This window comes from Strigops habroptila, chromosome 6 (assembly GCF_004027225.2).
Source record: "Strigops habroptila isolate Jane chromosome 6, bStrHab1.2.pri, whole genome shotgun sequence".
Taxonomy (NCBI): domain Eukaryota; kingdom Metazoa; phylum Chordata; class Aves; order Psittaciformes; family Psittacidae; genus Strigops; species Strigops habroptila.
Genome location: NC_044282.2, coordinates 887,899 through 908,686, shown reverse-complemented (window position 1 = coordinate 908,686; position 20,788 = coordinate 887,899). Strand labels below are relative to the sequence as shown.

The 20,788-nt window shown below is 43.8% G+C and overlaps 1 protein-coding gene across 4 annotated transcripts in view; it reads left to right on the top strand.

Annotated features, from left to right (window-relative positions):
• Positions 1 to 5,808, top strand: part of ABRACL (ABRA C-terminal like) — a 28,256-nt gene extending 22,448 nt beyond the window's left edge. Inside the window, exons 1-3 of one of the 4 annotated variants that reach the window (XM_030489631.1) lie at positions 1,132 to 1,290; positions 3,739 to 3,805; positions 5,261 to 5,808. In XM_030489631.1, the coding sequence (XP_030345491.1) occupies positions 3,745 to 3,805; positions 5,261 to 5,445 (246 nt within the window). In that variant the 5' untranslated portion in view covers positions 1,132 to 1,290; positions 3,739 to 3,744 and the 3' untranslated portion in view covers positions 5,446 to 5,808. Of the gene's footprint in view, positions 1 to 1,131; positions 1,583 to 1,611; positions 1,631 to 3,738; positions 3,806 to 5,260 lie in introns of those variants that run through there. The other 3 variants (XM_030489632.1, XM_030489633.1, XM_030489634.1) reach the window with 3 other exon arrangements.
• The last annotated feature ends 14,980 nt before the right edge of the window (positions 5,809 to 20,788 follow it).

The following is a 20,788-nucleotide window of genomic DNA, read 5'->3' as shown; positions in this document are numbered from 1 at the left end:
GTTGGCGGCAGCCTCACTGCTTTGTAGGAGTTAATGCAGCTTTTGTTTTAATGCCTGTGTCCTTGAGGGAAGATGTAAACATGTCTGTGAGGTGAAGAGGAAGCAAGAAAGACAAGAGAAATAGCAAATACCAAGATACAACATGGAAAAAAATAAATCGCATTCTCTCCACAGTGTAGAGTGCAAGGGTGAGGCACTGAATGGAAATTTAGATAAACTGCAATGTGACTTTGTTGAAGGTAGATGATGTTAACCTTGCTCATTCGCTTTCTCTGGAAAGAGAACTGCTTTCCTAGGAGAAAACAAATGTGGGCAGCCTTCCAGTATCTGAAGGGGGCCTACAAGGATGCCAGAGTGGGACTCTTCGTTAGGGACTGTAGTGATAGGACAAGGGGTAATGGGTTCAAACTAAAACAGGGGAAGTTCTGGTTAGATATAAGGAAGAAGTTCTTTACTGTGGGAGTGGTGAGGCACTGGAACAGGCTGTCGAGGAAGTTGTGAATGCTCCATCCCTGGCAGTGTTCAAGGCCAGGTTGGATGGAGTCTTGGGTGACGTGGTTTAGTGCGAGGTGCCCCTGCCCATGGCAGGAGGGTTGGAACTAGATGATTCTTAAGGTCCTTTCCAACCCTTAGTATTCTATGATTCTATGATTCTAAGAAGAGAATGTGTCATTGTGTCACCTGGGGAAGCCAGTGGAGACGGAGAGTATGATGCGTGGTATAGTAACATAAGGTGACTGAACCAACACGGTGTGTTGAGAGCTGATCTATGGGAAGAGAGGGAGTTACTGACGAGCTGGCCTTGGAAGGCATTTTACCCAACAAACTCACTCACTAATGCCTTTCTTTGAAAAGAACGCGGCGTGCCGGTGAAATCCACAGATGTGACAAAGTTGGGAGTCGCTGATGTGGCAAAGAGTGAAGTCCTCACGGCGGAGAGAACGACACGGTCCTCCAAGTGGGAACGCAGGGGCCGAGGGGGAGCAGGTCCTGGCGCCAGAGCCGGGTCGCCCGGCGCACGTTGCCGCCAGCAGACCCCCATGCCGCGGGCAGAGGGGTCCCGGCAGGTGGACCCCTCCTGCAGCCAGCAACGGCACAACCCAACTCGCCCGGGGGCGCCGCTCCGGGAAGCGGCCTGGCCCCTCTGGCGGCCGGGCGGGGCGAGGCCCCAGCGGAGGCCGAGTAACCGCCGCCCGCCCCTTCGCCCTGCCTCCGCCTTCCGCCGCCCGCCCCGCCGCCGCCGCGCTGCTTGGCAGCGGCCCCTCCCGGCGGCAGCGGCGACGGCAGCGGGTGAGTGGCGGCGGGGAGCGGGAGCGGGAGCGGGCCGGCAGCACCGCGCTGCGCTGCGCTGCGCTCCGGGGAGCTGTCCTTCCCTCCGCCCCGGCGGCAAAGGCGCTGCCCGGGCAGCGGCGGGCGGGAGCGGGTGCGGCAGCTCCGCGCCCAGGCGGGCCCGTTCCCCGGTGGGAGCCCCGGCCCGCCCGTGCCCCGCAAAGCTCGGCGGGGCGGGGAGGATGCCTCAGTGGAAGGGGCCCGCGCTCTGCCTCCAAGCGCGGCCCGTCCGTCCGAGGAGCCATCTTCTGCGGTACGGGAGGGCTCTGCAGGGGGAGGGCTCGGTGCGGCGGCTGCGGAGGTATGCTGGTGCTAAATAACCGTGAGGGGAATTGCCAGCGAATAACGAGAAGTTTGGTTGTACTGAAAACCCGTGCTGGCTTCCAGCAGCGTATCGGCATCACAAATATTAGAGTTTAGTAGCTGGCATGCACTTTTGATAGTTGGTGTGTCCAGTATATGATGGTATAAAGTAAATATTTCAGTGTTCTTAAAATACCTACAATTCCGTCTTCCTTATTCCTTGCACAGGCGCAGTTCTCTGATCTCAAAAGTAGTGCATAATAATGTAGATTTTTTTTTTTATTCTAAATGTTGCTATTTAAATTGACAGTGTATTCACATAAGGTGAAATAATTTTAAATTAAAGTGAATTTGAAGAGTTAAAAGTTAAAGAAAAAAAGCTTTTAAAATTAAAAGAACATCTTTAATGAGAAGCTAATTATGCCGTTGTAATGACCAATATTAAAATTGGCGGTTTGACAAATTAATAACGACAGTGTAAGCTTTCTGGTAGATGGGTTGTATTTTCCTTGGTGACTTGTAGTAACATCTTCAGTGCTCACTTAAACAAAATCTAGAACTTTATAGAATTCCTATAAGGCAGTTAAAACTGAGAAGCCCCACTGCTGTGTCCTCCCAAGGCAGGCTTGCAGAGGTGGTACCATGGCAGCACATCCTGTTGCAATGTTTCCTGCTAGTCTGTTAATACCCACCCCAGTGTTTGTTGTTACTGTGTGTTAAGGATGGAACAGCGGTTTGGATGGGGCTTTGCCTGCAAACCCATGTTGATACTAAGCTTACTCAGTTTTGCATGTTAAAAAGACATATTTTTGCTAGTGAATTTGGGATCTGAAAGTCAGACTCTGTTACAAAGGTTTTTTACCTCTTGGATAAGTCATGAGGGGTCAGGAGGTGGAACTATGTCATTCTTACCTTTTTTAACTCAATAAAAACAGAAACGAGGGGAAGAGTTTGTGGTGCATCCAGATGTCAATTTTTTAACTCTGCTTATTTACCAGATCTGTGCAGAAATCCTGGTTTCTTGAACCACAGCGAGGGTGTTGGTGCTCACTGGGCCCTATCAGACAGTGCTCACTGCAGAATCTCTACCACCTTTGCTCCTGACTGCATCCTTAGCACTAGTGGAAGCTGCATTTGATGCTTTACTTTGTGGGGCCCAGTTCCTTGTGCTTATCTTGACGCCAGTTTTTGCTTAAGGAGTTCCACATCTAACGTTTTCATCATATTGATGCAGCTTTGCACAGCATAGATCCTAAAACACCTTTCAGGTGCCTGCAGTTAACAACTCTGGGTGCACTGCAGCCAAATGGTGTTTTGTGTGACTGTACTGTTGCCACCTACTAAGCTGCATATAGCCAAACTGTTGCGAGGCATTGGTGCAGGTTGGTGAAAATGGCTGTGTTTCACAGCAAGGAGGTGCACAGGATGTTTGGCAGTGTAGTAGTTCCTTGGGATCACTATGAATGGAAATAAATGTTGGCCGCCTTGGGACACTTGCATAGTTTGTTTCAGTTCTGCTCTTAGTAGCAGGTATGTGGTAGCTGCTGTCCTTTCAGGCACTGCATGCATTGACCTGCCGTTACCAGATGGATGCTGGAAATGTCTTGCTAGGATAACTGGAAAGCTGTGGTGTGGTTTAAAAAAACCAAATCTACCACATAGCCTAGAGAGGTGTTAAAATAGAAGATGTTCCATTTTTATTGAGGGCATTGATGCAAAGTTGCAAAGCCTCTGAAGACCTGTGACGTTAACAGGATTCTCTGATTCTGTGGCAGCCTACGCTCTTGCTTTAAAACAAACAACTTCTTGCCTCTGCCCCCCTCACCAACCTTTCCACATTTTTCATATTTTGAGATTATCTCCTTAAGTTTATGTTTAGAATGTACCAAGGGCGTAGTTTCTGTTCACTTTCCCTCCAATATGGAGGTGTGGAGGTACTCTATCCATTCAAGACTGAAATCTCAATTAGCTTGTAGCCATGTATCTCCAGGCTACTGGGTTTTACAAAGTGCTGTGACGTTCCTGATGAACTGAGAATAGGCCAGGATGGCACAAAGGATTTGTGGGTTTCCTAATAACGTTGTCAAAATTTATTTTACTTTTTAGACCACAATGAATGTGGAACATGAAGTTAGCCTCTTAGTTGAGGAGATTCGGCGGTTGGGAACCAGAAGTAAGTATTGTAATTTCTCTTGACCATACAGATGTAGTTATGTTATACATACGAGTCATACAGATGTAGTCATGTTATACATACGTGTCATACAGATGTAGTCATGTTATATCAACCTATGAACTTGACAAATGTAACTAAGTAGGCTCAGGTAACCTGAAAACATGCATATATACTTGTTGGACTGTATGGTGTTCACTGTGTCCCATCCTGTAATGTAGTTCTGTTACGAAACGTTTAAGCCTCTGCAGCACAGAGAATGTTGGCCTGAAATCCAGCTCCCACTAAAAAAAACCTGCAAAATGACCCTTTCCTTTAGGCTTCCAACACTTGCAACAGCCATCAAAGAAGAAAGCTGGACCTTTTCCTGCCATCTCCTTCCTCAGTAACTTCTGGACTTCAGAATTCATACGCTTCAATTCTGTTCATCATAGTGTTATTTCGAAGGAATTGATCTGTATGCCTAAAACTGATCCAGGAGTTACAGGCGTAGTGCCAACCTTCCTTAAATTTGCTTAGAAGGTAGCTTTTTCTCTTAAGATTGATTTTCATCATTAAAACTCCTCTTTCTTTAGAAATATTTGTGCAATTTGTGGATCATAGTACCATAGAATGGTTTGGGTTGGAAGGGACATTAAGATCATCTAGTTCCAACCCCCCCGCCATGGGCAGGGACACCTTCCACTAGACCAGGTTTCTCCAAACCCCATCCAACCTGGCCTCGAACATGGCTTCTCTGGGCGACCTGTACCAGTGTCTCATCACCCTCACAGTGAAGAATTTCTTCCTTGTATCTAATCTAAATCTCCCCTCTTTCAGCTTAAAGCCATTCCCCTTGTCCTGTCACTACATGCCCCTGTAAAAACTCCGTCTCTGGAGAGGATGTGCTACCTGCTTGTATATTTCAGTTCTGGTGCAATTTCCTTCAGTTCCACTTGTTTTTCAAAATCTAAACGGATGTATATGTCTTGCATTTTGTATGACTGCATCTGCCTTTTGGGAATAACTTAGCTAACCTTAACATATATTTTAAATTCTTGCTTTGCATGAGAAATAAATTCACATTGCAGCTTTTTCAATGTGAACCTTAAATATTAAAGAGTGGAAAAAAATCAGGGAAACACCCCCATTTTAATTATTTAAAATTTACTTCCTCCTTATGCTTTGAGGGGGTTCAATAGCCTGTGCTGGTAATAGGTTTCAGAAAGTCATCAGTAAAAATAAGCATAGCAGATATATGGTCCTCGATATAAGTCTCTGGAAAAAAAGGAAAATCATCCAGGGAGGAGTTCTGCCTACTGTTTACCATCAGCATTCATGGTCTGTTCCCCAGTACCTTGGGAAACACCATGGGGTGTACTTTCAACGTTCTGACAGTGTGTCACTTTGTTTCCCCAGTAATCTCCTAACTGAAAGAAAATCTGCATGCGTTTTCATGTTGTATCTTTGATTTAGATGCTGATGGACAAGTCAGCGTGAAATTTGGTGTGCTCTTTGCTGATGAAAAGTGTGCCAACCTCTTTGAAGCCCTAGTGGGAACTCTTAAGGCTGCAAAACGACGGAAGATTATCACTTATCCAGGGGAGCTACTTTTACAAGGCGTTCATGATGACGTTGATATCATGCTGCTGCAGGACTGATGCAGTGTTTCAGCTATGCATTAATGGAATTCTTTGAGATGATGACTTGCAACATCCTCTGAATAAGGCTGATCATTCTAAGGTGTTTTGATGCATTTTCTATATCTTTATAGTCAAAAGGAAACTGTCCTATTTTGGAAAACATTCCTTTTTGTAGTTCTTCCTAAAATTGTACTGTATGTGAGTAAGGAAAAAGATGGCATATCTCCTTTTTTTTCCTCCCCCCCCAAATCTCAGGTAATGCTCTCAAATGTCTGGTAGTTATTTTTCAACATATGAAGAAGAGGACCAGTAATTTAATGTTTACAAAGCAAAATGTGCCATGAAAGTGTAAAATAAAAGCACATACTTAAATTTATGTAATTCTTATTGCTGTTGTTTCTCTTTTTATTTGCAAACTGGAATGAAAGCAAAGTGAATTCTTGTAAGGAGCATAGTTGAGTAACTGTCCAAAAAGCATAACAGTGGGATAAAAATAATTTTGTGGCACAATTCAGCTGAAGAATGACCATCCTTTGGAGGGACCAGATTGTGTACAAAAAGCCACGAATAGTAGCTGTACCTCATTCGTCTCTGGAAGTGTAATAGGCTTTCATTTTTTTGTCCTGTAGACTTTTGAAGGAAGCCCATGAGGAACTCCCTGAATGCTTTCAGGCAGTGTTAACCAGAAGATGGTACAGCCACCTCAGGCTTTGATTATTTTACTCACAATTCTTTCTCTAAATCACTCAAGGCAGAAAGTGGGAGGGGAGAACAAAAAGCCCTTTTGATTGTTTTCTAGCTTACCGCTACTTCTTAGCAGGTAAAAATGCTCCCTCCAGTATGAAGTAAGAGTTGCTGCATGAGGAAACCAGCAGCGGGTAAGCAAACTGCTTGCTGCTCTGTGCTTCCACTTTGCAGCTGCAGCTCTTAAAGTTGCAGGATGGGTGAATTTCCCTTTACTTAGCAGCCTTTTACAAGTGCTAAATGCTTGAAAAGTGTCTCCTTATTTCCAGATACAGGAAATGCACGCATGGTTATGGAATCTCCACAAAGCTGTGTAATTCCAGCTGCTGCCCCTTTCATCTTTGTTTGCTCTGCTTTGCGCAACAGGAAAACAACTTGAATCCTGTGTGCAAACAGATCTGGGCTGCCTCTGCGTGCGCTGGCCCCAGAATCTGGAGAGCAGGGAAGTGATACACAGAGAAACTTGAGCTATCTGGGTCCAAGCCAGCTGGAGCAGAGAAACAGAGCAGGAGCTCAGCACAGCTTGCTGGCTTCAGTGCCCTGTTGCTCCAGTGCACCTATTCTGCTTCCAGACCTGAGCTGATAAGTGCCTGTACCCCTGTGCTCCACAGGTGGAAAGAAAGGGGACTGAGGCCCATGCCCTCTGCGTTAGGGGTGAGATCAGACAGCTCTGCATTGCCGGATAGCCACAGTTGTTTTTTCCTCTGCCTCTATTTTGTTGAAAGCCTGAGTCATTGTATGGGTTCACAGGATAGCCTGAGTATGCTGACAGATGCGAAGTGCTTTGTGACTGTCTGAGACGCTCGGTTTGGTATGGGAGGGCACCAGCATGTCCCAGCCAGGATATAGTTCTCTGTGCATGTTCACAACAACTTTTTAATCTCTGAAGGGGACCTGGTCTTGAAAATTTAGTAAAAAAAAAAAAAACCAAACCAAAAAACCCCAAACCAGTAAATTTTAGGCTCAGTGCTGAGTTGGAGCCAAGACAAGACTATGGAGAGACCTTTATGTCCCTCTCATTTTGGATTTATGCTCTTAATAATGCTAATAAATATGTTCAGGGTTTCTGGGAACATCACGTAAAAGAGACAGAAGAAACTTAGCACTAAAATCTGTAACAACCAGAGGAGAACATGACTGTGTACTGCCCAGGGGAGTTGAGATTCATTTTCCCTCTGTTTCTGAAAGCAGAAGAGGAACAACATGAACAAGGATGTATATCCTTGCTCTCAGTGCAATGCTTAATGTATCTGCTGGCTCCAGAATTGTGTAGGCTTCTTCACTTCAGGTTATATACAAGCACTGTTGACTTTGTTTCTAATATTTTTTTCTTCAGAGGAAATCAAATACTATACTAACATTACTTCACATGCATGGGACCACACCTCTGGTAAGGAAATAATGACCACAGCAAATGGCCTGGACACAAGATGTAGTTCCTGGAGTGCCTGACACAATAATAGTCTAACTATGGGGAGGGCATTACCTATTTTTGCAAGCAGCAGGGCAATCAGCAGTCCCCTGTGGTGGGTTCATGACCTTGCCAGCCATGGGTCTGAAGGAAGTTTTTAGGTCAGCCAGGAGCACTAGTAGTTCCAAAAACAGCAAGTCCATTTCCTGACTACTAGGAAGTAGGAAGGTACAGAGATCTTTGACAAAAGCATAGAAGAGTTGTCAGTAGGACTGTTACCTGCCTGTGATAATGCTGGGAAATTAGTGAAAAAGTAGCTTAGCTAATTCAGTCTCCATCTACATAACTTCGAAGAGAGGTTAAATGAGCTCCAGGCAAATCTAGCTGGTGCCATTTAAGATGTTACCACTGTATGTCTTCAGCAGGGACTGTTAGAGTAACTGATGGAGTGGAGAGTATGCACTCGCCCTCGCCTCAGCTATTTCCATGCAAAAATCCAGTGACTGGAGATAAAGGTGCTTTTCAAAGTGATTTTTACTAAGCTGTGAAGGCTCTGAGGTGTAACCTCCAGTGAGGGGTATTAACATCTTAAACTTCGCAGCCATTTGTCTTGTGAGCACAGGTTTTTGCTGGGAACTTGAGCAAAGGAAGGGTTGAAGTGTATGCCATATCTTTTATGTGCCTCTCTGATGTTGGAATGAATTTTGAAAACGCATGTTGTGTTTTGCTTGTTTCTCCTCTTCCCTCCAAAGCTTTGCTGGAGGCGTTCTTTGCGCTCAAGGGACTTCTCTCAGTCACAGTAATGTCACTTTCGCCATTCATATCTGTGTAAAGTTGGTTGTCTTTACTTAGTTTCTTTGTCACAAAAAACCACTTGAAGGAAAGAACAAATGTAAGAGGAGCAGGAAGTTCTTACATGCTGAAAACTGTATTGCCACTGATACTTAGCAGTTTTATTTAAAGATAGTTGGATGTTTTAGAAATAGGCTGAGATTCTCAGCAGCACAAAGTGAGTATTAAGTGTGTTTAAACAGTAGCAGAGCCTTTGCTAAGATGACGCGGCATGAACCAGTGAGTGTCACAGGACTGGCCTTATGGTTCCAGATCAAAACACTAACCATTAATGATACCTTTGTATCACCTCCACCTCAAGCAAACATTCAGTCTGTAACAGAATCTTTTTTTCTGATATCTAAGAAAACGATTCATTCCAAAGCCATCCATGAAGGGTAGAACTAAATATAAACAAAGCAATTTGAAGGAAAATGAACTGCTATACAAATATATATATATGTTTCAGTGCTCTGACAGCTATTTGGAACAGGCTGGGTTGAAGAATATGAGTTTGGTGACCCAGTGTCATATTTAAGCCTGAATACCTTTCAGGACAAAAGTCAGTATGACATGCTTTGTTTTGCAACCTGAAAGGTGATGGTATGTGCCAAAATGCTTGCTTTCTTTTCCTGCTTTCCTACAGACCAGTCAGTTTTTGCTTTGGAAACTGTCCCAATAGTTTGGAAAAGACCCAAATGGTCCCTTTGATGCATTTATTATGTACAAGAGAAAAAGACAAGGACAAAAGAACTGCTTAGTGCTCTCCAATACAAGCAGGCAGGTTCCAAGTCAAGACTGTTCATGTTACAGGTAACACTAAAACCAGCAGTCTGCGTTTGCTCAAACGTCCAGCACCCACACCAGCTTAGATCTCTTAAGGTCTGATTTTCAAGGTAAGAGATCTTCAGTGTTTTGGTCTGAAGCGGCATTCTCAAAGAAAATCAATAGCAGGTTGAAATGTTCCTCCAGTGCAAGGATTTCAAGGAATCTGTATGGTCAATATTTCCAGGTACTCTTAAAAAAACCCCAACAACAACCAAACCTGAACGGGTTAGCTAAGGCTAAGTGCTTGACAGTGTTTCTAGAAAGCCGGTGTATTTAAGAACTAGTTACATAAACTGCTTAATGTGAAATTGTTTTCCTGAGGGTGGCAGTTCTGTTTAGTTCTGCCGCTCTGAATACAGCTTTAGCCTCAAATGCACTGTAGATGCATGTTTAAGTAGCTGAAGCTACTCTTCTGGCAGGTATTTTGAAGAGCACACTGGAAGCGTTATCTTGCAGTGTGGCCTAGATGTCATCGCAGATTATGCTTATCTCTGCCAGAGCACCTGAGCGACTTGGGGAGGTTGGCTGGTAACCTGGGGAGGGAGCAGTGCAATCTACAAACACACTCCTGAGTCTTGTCAGATCAGATCTAGATCAAACCTCATTTCAGAGAAATGCTTAGCGTCAGACCTGAGCATTTTCACAAGTAAAGCAGCATGATGTCCATGACCTTGCTCCTTTTTGGAACTTTTTCCTGCACAACCACTGCAAGCTGAGTGACACAAAGAGTTTTATGGCCACCTTGCTATGCTTAAAGCTGTTCGCCAGAGACCACGATAGTATGTACTGTCTATTTATATATGCATATTATTCATATGTAGTGGTACAACAGGTAGTCAAAACATGACTATTTTTTTTCCCAGTGGGGAAATACTCAGTAAATGACAATTATGTTTGAATGGGAATATAGTGAGCTGTATTTTCTGGTCTTTGCTAAGTCTGCTAAATGTCAGACAAAAGATCACAAACAATAATTGAGTTTGTATCTTGCAGAATTAGGTCTCTTGTGGGGCTTTGGTGGTAGAAGACATATTATTGCCAGGTCTTTATTAGTCAAGAGGCCTTGGTCTGTCTCTGCAGTTAATGTTCTAAAAAGTTTCCTTTATAAAATTGTAGTTTGGAGCACAGTACGATTTTCTTGGAAATCTGCTTTTAGTTTTCTTAGAAAAATAAAAATGATATAAAGGCAACAGCATTTGTATGCACTGGCCAGCATTCAGCAGGCATTCAGCACTATTTAGCAGTTGACATGGAAGCCAAGATCGAAACATGGAAATAATTGTATTATAGATACCTTCAGTGGCATTGGAGTACTTAAATTCAAGTATGTGACATCTCCAAGGTACTCTGGTAGCTCCAAGTCCACAAGCATCTGAGGTTTGACTGTGAAGCTTTGCTGGGAACCTAAAATCATGCAAGCCTCTATGTACCCAGAAGCATTGCTACCTTGTCTGTGCTGAACACCAAAGTGCCCATCTCAGACTTATGTCCATAGGGGATCAGTGCACACTGATGCCTCAACTCCCCCAGGATCTGTGCTGGGAAGCACAGACACTGGGTAGACATCAGCACTGTGCAGGAATGTCTGTAATTTTCCTCTGAAGACCTCACTAAGAGACCTTTTGTTATCCTGGCAAATCTTTCTGGCTTGAAGGGGGTGGGAGCATCTGCAGCGGGTGGGTGCAAGTTGCTCCTAGGCCCTGCATGCTTACCCCCTGCATGGCACATGGTGTGCTGAAAACCATGTCAGCAGATGAAATCACTGTGCAAAAAGCTGTGCCTGGGGCTCCTTGGGAAGTTGGTCTGTGCTTCTGTGTTAGCAGCATTGAGGATGAACAGTCTGCTCAGAGCCAAGAGTGGGATTCCCTAACTTGTGTCTTACTTTTTGTTGTGGAAAACAATGCCACTCTGTGTGCTTACATTTGTATTGTATTACACTCGAGCAAGCCCAGCCAGCTGGCTTGATAGTGGTGAACTGCCTTAGTGGGACTTCTCAGAATTGTTTTCCTCTCTATAAACACTTTTGGCACTTTATAGAATCATATTATATCTCAAGTTGGAAGGGACCCATAAGTTCGAAGCGCACATCAGCTTGATTCCCTCTCAGATACCTTGCACAGTGAGAAAAAGAGCTCCCAACCATGCTTGGAAGCCCATCCATAGATGTGCACCATCATGAGGGTCTTGACGGCTTTGTTGACATTACTGAATGCATCTTGTCTTAGAAGTGTAACAGTGGCCCAGAGAATGAAGGGTTCAAAATATGGCAATACCCCAGTGCCACTGTCATCACCAAGTTTAGGCCTTTACCCAACATGCTTTGCCTACATTTTTTAGACAGCCAAAGACAGCAGGCTTTGCTTTTGGACGTGAAAGTCAAACCTTCCACTCTGTGGTCTGCAGCCCGAGTGCCGGCAGGATGTGGCGGTGGGTGACGGCCACGGCTGAAATGCACCCTGCGCTTGTGCAGAAAGGAAAACGAAACCACTTCACGTCGGCAGAAGCAAGAGGAAGTAAATGGTACAAGCAGTGCAAAGTAAATGATACTGCAGATTTTTGTGTGATTGCAACTGCTAGTGATCATGCAAGCGCATGTTTTAAATCGCTGTGTTGATAACCTCCATTTTAAACAAAACCAGAAACAACACTGAAACATCAGAGAAACCCTGACTTGAGCCGCACCTTGCGAGCTGGATGTGTTGCTGTCAAGTCTTATGACACTCTCCGAAACAAAACTAATCATCTTTGCATTATTAGTTATAGACGATGACAATAATCTTGGACTGTTAATGATGTCTTGAGGGTAAAATGCAGACAGTTGGCATTTTATCTATTTATAATAATCTTTAAAATGGAAGTGCCATCCCTTCACTCCCACTCTACTCTCCCACACACACTCAGCATTTTATGAGTCAGGCTGTGAAAATAGCGAGAGGCTGATGCAAAGATGAGGTCTTGGAAAGTAAAGACTGCTTAAGGTGCTTTTCTTTGCCTTCCTTTTATTCTGGCTGTGAATGGGTCATATTTCTAAGCCACTGTCTGCGGCCCAAGGGCAAGGCTTTTATTAAATCTAAAATTCGAGGGTACTCTATGATTAAGCTGAGGCCACAAGAGAAAAATATTTTTTGGCATTAAATTTCTAAGAATGTTTCTGCATTTCATAGGACCTTTATTTCCGTAAATGTTTAGTAGCCAGTGGGGCAGTTCACACATGATCAAGCTGTGGCTATAGAAGCAAGGTGGGGGGGGAATCAGTGTGAAAATCGCAGGTCTCACCACTGTACTCACTATTTATGCATGCTGCCATTCCCAGCACAGGAGTTTGTGAGCCATTCTGGTGTAATGTCATGATCTTGTGGCTTCATGACCACAGTAGTTAGTGATACCATTGACCAGATGGTACCAAGGCCACAGCCTGGACATATAGTCAGGGTGACTGTCTCTGCCCTTCTTGGAGAAAGTAAAGTGTGAGTTTCTCTCTCTCTTTGTAGCGGGTTGACCCTGTTTGCATGCCAGGTGCACACTCAAGCTGCTCTATCGCTCCTCAGCTGGACAAGGGAGAGAAAATATAACAAAAGGCTCATGGGTCGAGATAAGGACAGGGAGAGATCACTCACCAGTTACTGTCGCAGGCAAAACATGCTCACCTTGGGGGAATTAATTTAGTTTATTACCAACCAGATCAGCGTAGGATAATGAGAAATAAAACCAAACCTTAAAACATCTTCCCCCCACCCATCCCTTCTTCCCTGGCTTAACTTTACTTCTGCATTCTCTATGTCCTCCCCGCCAGCAGCACAGCGGGATGGGAAATGGGGGTTTCAGTCAGTTCGCTACACACTGTCTCTGACGCTCTTTCCTCCTCAGGGGAGGACTCCTCACACTATTCTCCTGCTCCAGCGTGGGTCCCTTCCATGGGGTCAGTCCTTCAGGAACAGACTGCTCTAGTATGGGCCTGCAGGTGGATACCTGCTCCAGCGTGGACCTCCATGGGCTGCAGGGGGACAGCCTGCCCTAGCCTGGTCTGCACCGCAGGCTGCAGGGGAATCTCTGCTCCTGCGCCTGGAGCACCTCCTCATCTCCTTCCTCACTGACCTTGGTGTCTGCAGAGCTGTTGCTCTCACATATTCACACTTCTCTCTTTGGCTGCAGGGTTTTTTTGCTCCTCTTTAAAAATATTATCCCAGAGGTGCTACCACTGTTGCTGATGGGCTCAGCCTCGGCCAGCAGTGAGTCCACCTTGTAGCCAGCTGGCATTGGCTCTGTTGGACACAGGAGAAGCTTCTAGCAGCTTCTCACAGAAACCACCCCTGTCACCCCCCGGCTATCAAAACCTTGCCACACAAACCCAATACACTGTAACAACAGCAGTGCATTTTACAGGCCTCTTTTTTGTTTTAGTTTGTATCTCTAGGGTAAACAATTAAACAGAATTACATCCCTCCTTTATCTTTTCCATCCCCTAAAGCCCAAGCTGCATAATCCTACTTGTTATACTTGCAAAATATCTCAATCTTTCCATAACAAATGGTAGACAAAATAACCTTTTGAGAGGTCTTAGTCCATAAACTCTAGAAAAAGCTCTTGTAAAGGCATCTGACCACAGAGCCCATCCCTGTGGCTTTCCAGGTAGCACCAGGGCTTTTTGGCAGAAACTCTCCAGAGTAAGTATTGTTTCTTTGAATTTGTCCATGCATGTTATGCACCATTAACCTACTCCTGACTGGAACGCCTGCTTTACTGATGTAATGGAGCAAATGATAGTATCATCTAAACTTACATTTAGTAACTAGTTTTCAAATTATTTTTTCACGTATTTGTTTCCCACAAATACAGCAAAATGTTTTTTAAAAAATCCATATAAGACACTGTTTTGTGCCACGGGTGGTGGTGAGGTGAGAGAGAAAGAGGTGGAGAGAGAGAAAGATGGTGCAGGGCTCTTTCTGGATGTTGGTAAGAAAGGCCCAACAACAAACAGATTAATAAAATAACCATTTTAATAACACAGAATGAAGAGAGGAACACAGTGAGTAATTCTTATGTCCCTTCAGGAACTGGGCACCCCACATCAGACAGGCCTGAGGTGGATTTTCCCATGGAAGATCCCTCCAAGGAGTGGTTCCTCCTTTTCGGTCCTTCAAGCTATTAAAGATTTTCCTTATGAGAAAACAACTCTATTCCTAAAGGATGTTTGCATGGCATCGTCTCACTGCACTTTCAGATAAGGACAAGGCCAGGCGGGTGGTGTAATTGCTGGCACCAAGCGGGAGCTGCCTCCAGGCTCCTCTGTTACAATGAGGTGGCCAAGTTTGTCCCACAGCCAAGGGGTCTGTTCAGCAGGTCTCGTGGTCAGGATCACTACACAGATGCTTTCAGATCTTTAGTTTTTCCCTGCTAACAAGCTGTTAAGCTACTCCTTGGCTCATCTTCAAAATGAAGTCATTTAATGTACTAGTGGTAATGGGAAGGAAAATCGGGGAAGTACTTTCTGTTGTTGTTTTCAGGTAGAGTACAGGTCTTTCAGAAAACTTGGGTGTTTCACGTGTTGGAGTGGAAATATAAAACTGTCCCAAGGGGAATTCTGCCAAATGCAAATTTTCTGTTATGGAAGAACTATATCATGTCACATAGAGTTAGGATAGTAATAGGTACCTAATCCTACTGGATGTCATGTCCTGTTTCTGTGCCTTCCTGTTCTTACAAAGACTCAGACTTTTTTGATTTTCAGAGCACTCTAGTGTCGGCCCATGCTATGCTGACCCGCACACTTCTTTTTCACCCTGTTGTGTCTAAGCCGTTGATTCACTGCCTATGAAGCAGACTGAGGCAACTGTGGTTAGGGCCTGGCAGGAAGCCTATAGCAGCAGCAGTGACACAACTTAGTTTTACTTTGTAATATTCACTTGCTTTGTTCCAAAAGATATGACCTCTCCTGCAGTCTCCTGCCTTTGCTCTTTGCAGAAGTTTCATTTCCTACATGGTGGAGCAAATGAAACAAGCAGCCTCATTAATTCCCAATCTTGCTTCTTTTTCTTTTCACTCTTCTCACCACATGACAAGCTCCCCGTGAGAAAAAAAAAAATAAATAGGGAAGAACAACACTTAATTAAAGGTTATCTTCCATTGCACATACACAAGGAAACAAATTAAGGCTGCATGGAAAGTGTCATTTATAATTCTAGAGTCTATAACCTCAGTCTAAAGCATATTGTATAAGGGCTGTGTGTCCGAGCATATATACATATTGATAAGCATTATCTCCATACGGATAAGCACTTATACACACGAGTCCTCTGTGAGGAAGATAGATAAGGAGGGTCTTGCTCTGGACCTGTGTATGAGTTATTCCTGTAGCACACTCCGTCCTCCCCCTTCGGAAGGGCTCATGCTCAATTATATTGTCAGGATCTTGGCAGTGCAAATGCAGATGGCAAAAGGACTGCAGCAAACCGAAAAACACTGTTTGTCATCCAAGCTTGAATGGAGCCCATGGAAGGCAGCAGAGCACTTGTCACCACTCCTCTCCAGACTTGCAAAGGCTTGCTATGAGGCAGAGGTAGCAACTAAGCTCTTCCAAAAAAGGTCAGATATCTTTTGCAATAGCAAATATTAATCAAGCTAAAAATGTAACTCCTCACAACCTGAACATACAAGTCCAGTTTGCTCTCTCATACCATCCTTACCGCTGAACTAAGTCATGGCAAAAGGCAGGGAAACTTCAGAAGAAGAATGAATTTGGTAAGCTTAGAAATTTGGTAAACTTAGAAATGTGTTTTATTCTTTTCTCTGTGGATAGATAATGGCTTTTACATATCCTGTATGTTTAAACACATCCTGTCTGATGCAGTGTCACTAATTACATCTTACTGAACATCACCAATTGACAGCTGTTTGTTCCTAAATCCTTCTTAGAGCTTTCCTTTCTCAACGTTTCCTATTGGCACAGTACTAGGTCTCAGGCAGTACAGGTCCAGCATAAATAATACATAAACTGGATACAAGCCTTGTTTTCCCTCCAGTCCTCAAGACTGCCTGTGAGCAAGGTTAGAAGACAAGATGGCAAACATGATAATGTTTTCCTACTCTCTGGCTGATGCTGATCATAGGAATGAAGCTGCTGCACTTCCATTGTTTTTCTACTTCCATTTCATGTAACTTCCACAATTTTGTGGGTGTCCATCTTTCCATCTGCTCATTACAGCTTGGCAACCTTGCTGAAGCAAGAAAATTGCCTCTTCAACTTCTTTCTGCTTGCAGAAATCATTTGTTCACTGTGGCTTTGCACCTCACAAAGATGGCAAAATTATGTACAATTATTATAGATCAGAAAAGGTGTTTGTGCTCAGTTTGCACAACAGCAGGTGATTACACCAAGTGCAAACTGCTGTACAATTAGGTCCAGTGTTTCTAACAGAGCTAGAAAGGGTAAGTTTTACTGGAAGTTTTCCAGCAGGAAGTATTTGATCTTGCAGCTTGTACTTTGATGTTTGTTGAATATGTCTCAATCAGGACTGGGCTCAGCATATTCAGAGCTGTTTGAATCTTTCAAGATCACGCCTTTTTTCCATTTCCAAACCTGATGGTTTCAAATCATCACATTCCACCCTAGCTGAAGTGATTTATATGTCTTAGCGGTGCTGCAAACTGCAGTCTTCCAACCTGGAACTCTCCCCGCAAGGTATTAATGCTCCCCAGTGATTTCAAATCACTTTGCACGCTGTAAAAAGGGCTATGTGATTAACACCCTTAAAAACTTCTTATGCTTGGCAAAGATTTACATTTAAATCCTAGGCATGTAGAAAGCCAGGCTGATACAAACCATGAATGTATTATTTTGTACATTTGAATGTGAAAGGTATTTCCCAAGCTTTTTGCTCTATCAGTCAGCTAAATGTGTCAGAATCTGTAAGATTACTCTCTGCCTCTTAACTTCAGCAATTTCTAGTAAAAAAAACCCAAGAAAACTGGTGGGATTTTTTTTTTTTTTTTTTGTCATCAAATGCAAACTTTGCCACTACAATATTCTGCTTCCCTAAACTATATACTGTCTGTGTTTCTCATTACCCTTTCTTCTCTTCTTTTTCTTCTCCATGGGTTGCACAGAATCGCCTGTTCAGCACAGGGCATTGTTTATGTAGGCAAGGGGGTGGCTCTGTGACCATACAAAGCAGATCCAAAGCTGCATTCAGGGATTAGAGTAAATCCGCTGGATTCTCCCTCCTCCTCCTTTCTATGATCTGGTAAAATGAGGGGACACAGAGTAAGAGCATGTGAGATTGGACCACTGGGTGTTGGTGTGTTGGTTGGACACAGATGGATCTTCCAGATTTGTTGCCAGTGGATAAAAAGGTATTTGCACAGGTGGAGTAAGAACAGTCCAGTGTGTAAATTCTCCTGTTTTCTTTTTATTTTTAAATGCAGAACAGGCTATACTTTTACTTTCCAGAAAGGGCAGAGCTTATTCCCTTCCCTAACCAGCTGCAAGCACAAAACCTGTCCCCTCTACCCTTGTGCACATAAACACCACCTTCATGCATGCTGCATCTGTCTGGAGATGGACTCCTCCAGACAGGTTCAAATCCTTGTCTCTTCCTTATATTCCTTTTGCTCTACTGCACTTTCATTTCCCTGTACAGCTGGAGTCCCCACTGGTATATCTAACCTCGGAACTATGGTGAGCTCTAATTGCTGCTGCTGGGCCAGTGACTTCAGCCTCTGAAGCCTTCTTTTCTCCCAGCATCCTAATACAATGTCCTCCTTGAGACTAGTCTTGAGAATTTGGATCAGCAGCTTTGCCACTGAGCTAGTAATGTCCACAGAGACTTACTCCTTAATATTAGCCACCCTGAATATAAATGCCAAAATCTGTGTGTTTGACTTATCCCATCAAACTGGGGCTAAATTCTGCTGTCAGCACATCGCTGCCACATTACTACATTAAACCTACATATATACATATACCCATTCAAGGGTATAACAGAAAGGCAATATCAGTGTGAAGAGTAAATCTTTTTTTAGTTCTTTTGTAGCACAGAGAATTACTGATGTGTTAGTAGGGTAAATCAACTGTCAGCTCCCCCCGAGAATCAGGTTTGTGTAAGCATCTTGTTTTCTCTGCCAAGTTTGAAGTTGAGGTTTTTTCAATTAATTAATTATTTATTGTATTTTCTTTCTTTGTTGTGTTGTAAGATGGAAAGGGCTGCAAGCACAACAATACCTGCATGCTTATTTCAAGACAGACAGTCTCCTGGGCCCACGAGCAGTGAGTCAAAGGATGAACCGAGTTATAATGACAGGAGCAAGTAGTTTGTATTGGTATGTCTTTGAGAAGGACAGAGTCAGCTATGGGACTTGTGAAGCATCTACCATGATGTCTCCAAGTTTAAGGCAAGTCCAGGCTATTGGTTTTATTGTTAAATGAGAAGCTTTTAATCTGCACCTGTGTTTGTATGCACACATATGAAACGCTGACAATTAAATGGAAATGAAACATTAGTTGGTCTTCAAAGCTTGTCACTGTTATTTTTTGCGCCTCCTGTTTTCGTACTATAGAAGCCTAACCAGAAGCCCCTAGAACATGGGGCTCCTTGAGCCTCAAATTTCTCTCAACCAACAAAGAACAAGTTACAAGAAGCCAAAAGTTAGGAAGTGCAACGTTCTCCTGGCAAAGAACCAAGTCTGGCTGCCTCAGAAAGTCCATGGGACATCGGGACAGATTGGCTGCTTCCTTGGCCTGTTCCAGAGCAGCTAGCTCAAGTCTGACTCTGCAGGAGATCAGTTTTGTTGCCTGAGCAAAGCAGGATGAAAGCTTCGGAGAGTTTGGATACCTGTTTCCTGGCCCTGGCATTGTCCCAGTTCTTTTTGTGACAACCTGATGACTCGTTTTTCCTGTGTGTAAGAGGAAGGTAGTAGCATTTGGTTGCTTGGCAAGGTGAAATGATGATTAATTGGTCTTTGTTCCTGCAGTCTGATGCACAGAGTGCGATTAGTTACGTGCGCACATCCCGCCAGGCAGGCCCTCTTCAGGCTGCTTTCGTCAGTGTGAGCATGAACCCCAGCAGAAGCGGCTGCTTTCAACTCTTCCTGAACCAGGGAGGGAGATGCCTGGATTTTCCCTTCCTCAGTCCCACACAAAGGTGATTGTTTGTCTTTTACCCGAAGGCTTAATGCAGATGTGGGTGTTTTGAAATCACCTTGTTAACCATTCTTCAGATTCTGGGCTGGCCCCGTGCGTGGTGATGAAGATCCAGCGGACATGAGCTGGCAGCTGTAGGTGGCAAATCACATTACAGGTTGCCCAGGAATATCACGCTCGTCCTCCAGTGTGGGCAACGCCTCCCATGAAGACAAATTTCAATCTAATTGTAAGAATATTCTTTGAATATAATGAAATATAATACAAAAAGATTGTGATGACAACAATATAAATCAGCACAGCAGTTAATGAGGAAACCCTATGAGCCATTCAAGAGTACACTCCCATTAACTTGTCTTCATTCCGTAACTTCATTTTTTCCCTCTTTCACTGCAAAGGATTTACAGGTCTGGATGTTAAATCTATCTGGCTTTTGTAACAGAGTAGTGAACAACACTGTAACCTAAACCTAAACTCAATAGCTGACAGAAGTACTCTTGCTCATAAGAGTTGAGGGAATTTAGGAAAAAAAGGCTCAGCTCTTCCAAGAAACTTCAGCTATTCTCAGTGTTTCCAAAGACTGAAACCACCTTCACTCTCTCTGCTCTTTTGATCATGTGCCTGGGGCTGTCCACCATGAATTCTCTATGGATTCACTAGTATTGCTAGAGCTCATGGCATCCCTACAGGTTATAATGCCAGATTCTCTTTTCTGTAGTGCAGAGGTCTGTATTACAGAAAAGAGGAAAGGAGCCTTAATGATCTACCCCAGAGCCCACAACCTCACTTGGAGAAATCAAGGAATGATGGCAAATTAGACAACGAAAAAGACCTCTCATTTTTTTCCTAGATCCTCCTTCCTGACTGGTAGCAGATGTTTTGCTGCTGGAAATTACATGCATGCTACAATTTTACTGTACAATTTTTTGTTATCATTTACGCTGAGTTCATGATGTTTCCTGGTGTGAGAGTCTGTGATACACATTCTACTTTTCCTCTGGGAGTTGAAAAAAAGACTTCTTACAGCAAAAGAGACCTTTCAGCCTATGACAGGTATAGCCTGGAGGTTGAATTTGGCAGTGATGGCTGTGCCAAGCGGAGATGCTGCTGGCATCCATGTACCACCTTTGTGTTCCTTATCACCTCTACCCATGCCCATCCTGTCCACGTCTCCTCAAATATCTATTGTGGCAGACGTGTACTGAATTGTTACCTACTGGAGTCTGCTCCTGAAAATCACCAGTCTCAGACGTTCAAAGCAGCAGTCAGGCCCAGAGTAACAAATGCCCTCATATTAGTGGTATCTTGTTATGGTGAAGAAAGTACATCGGGTGTTCTCTTATCTTCTCCCTTTTGAGCTTTCAGATTGCCCTGAGAGCTTTTATTTTCAACTTTTATCTGAAATTATCTGG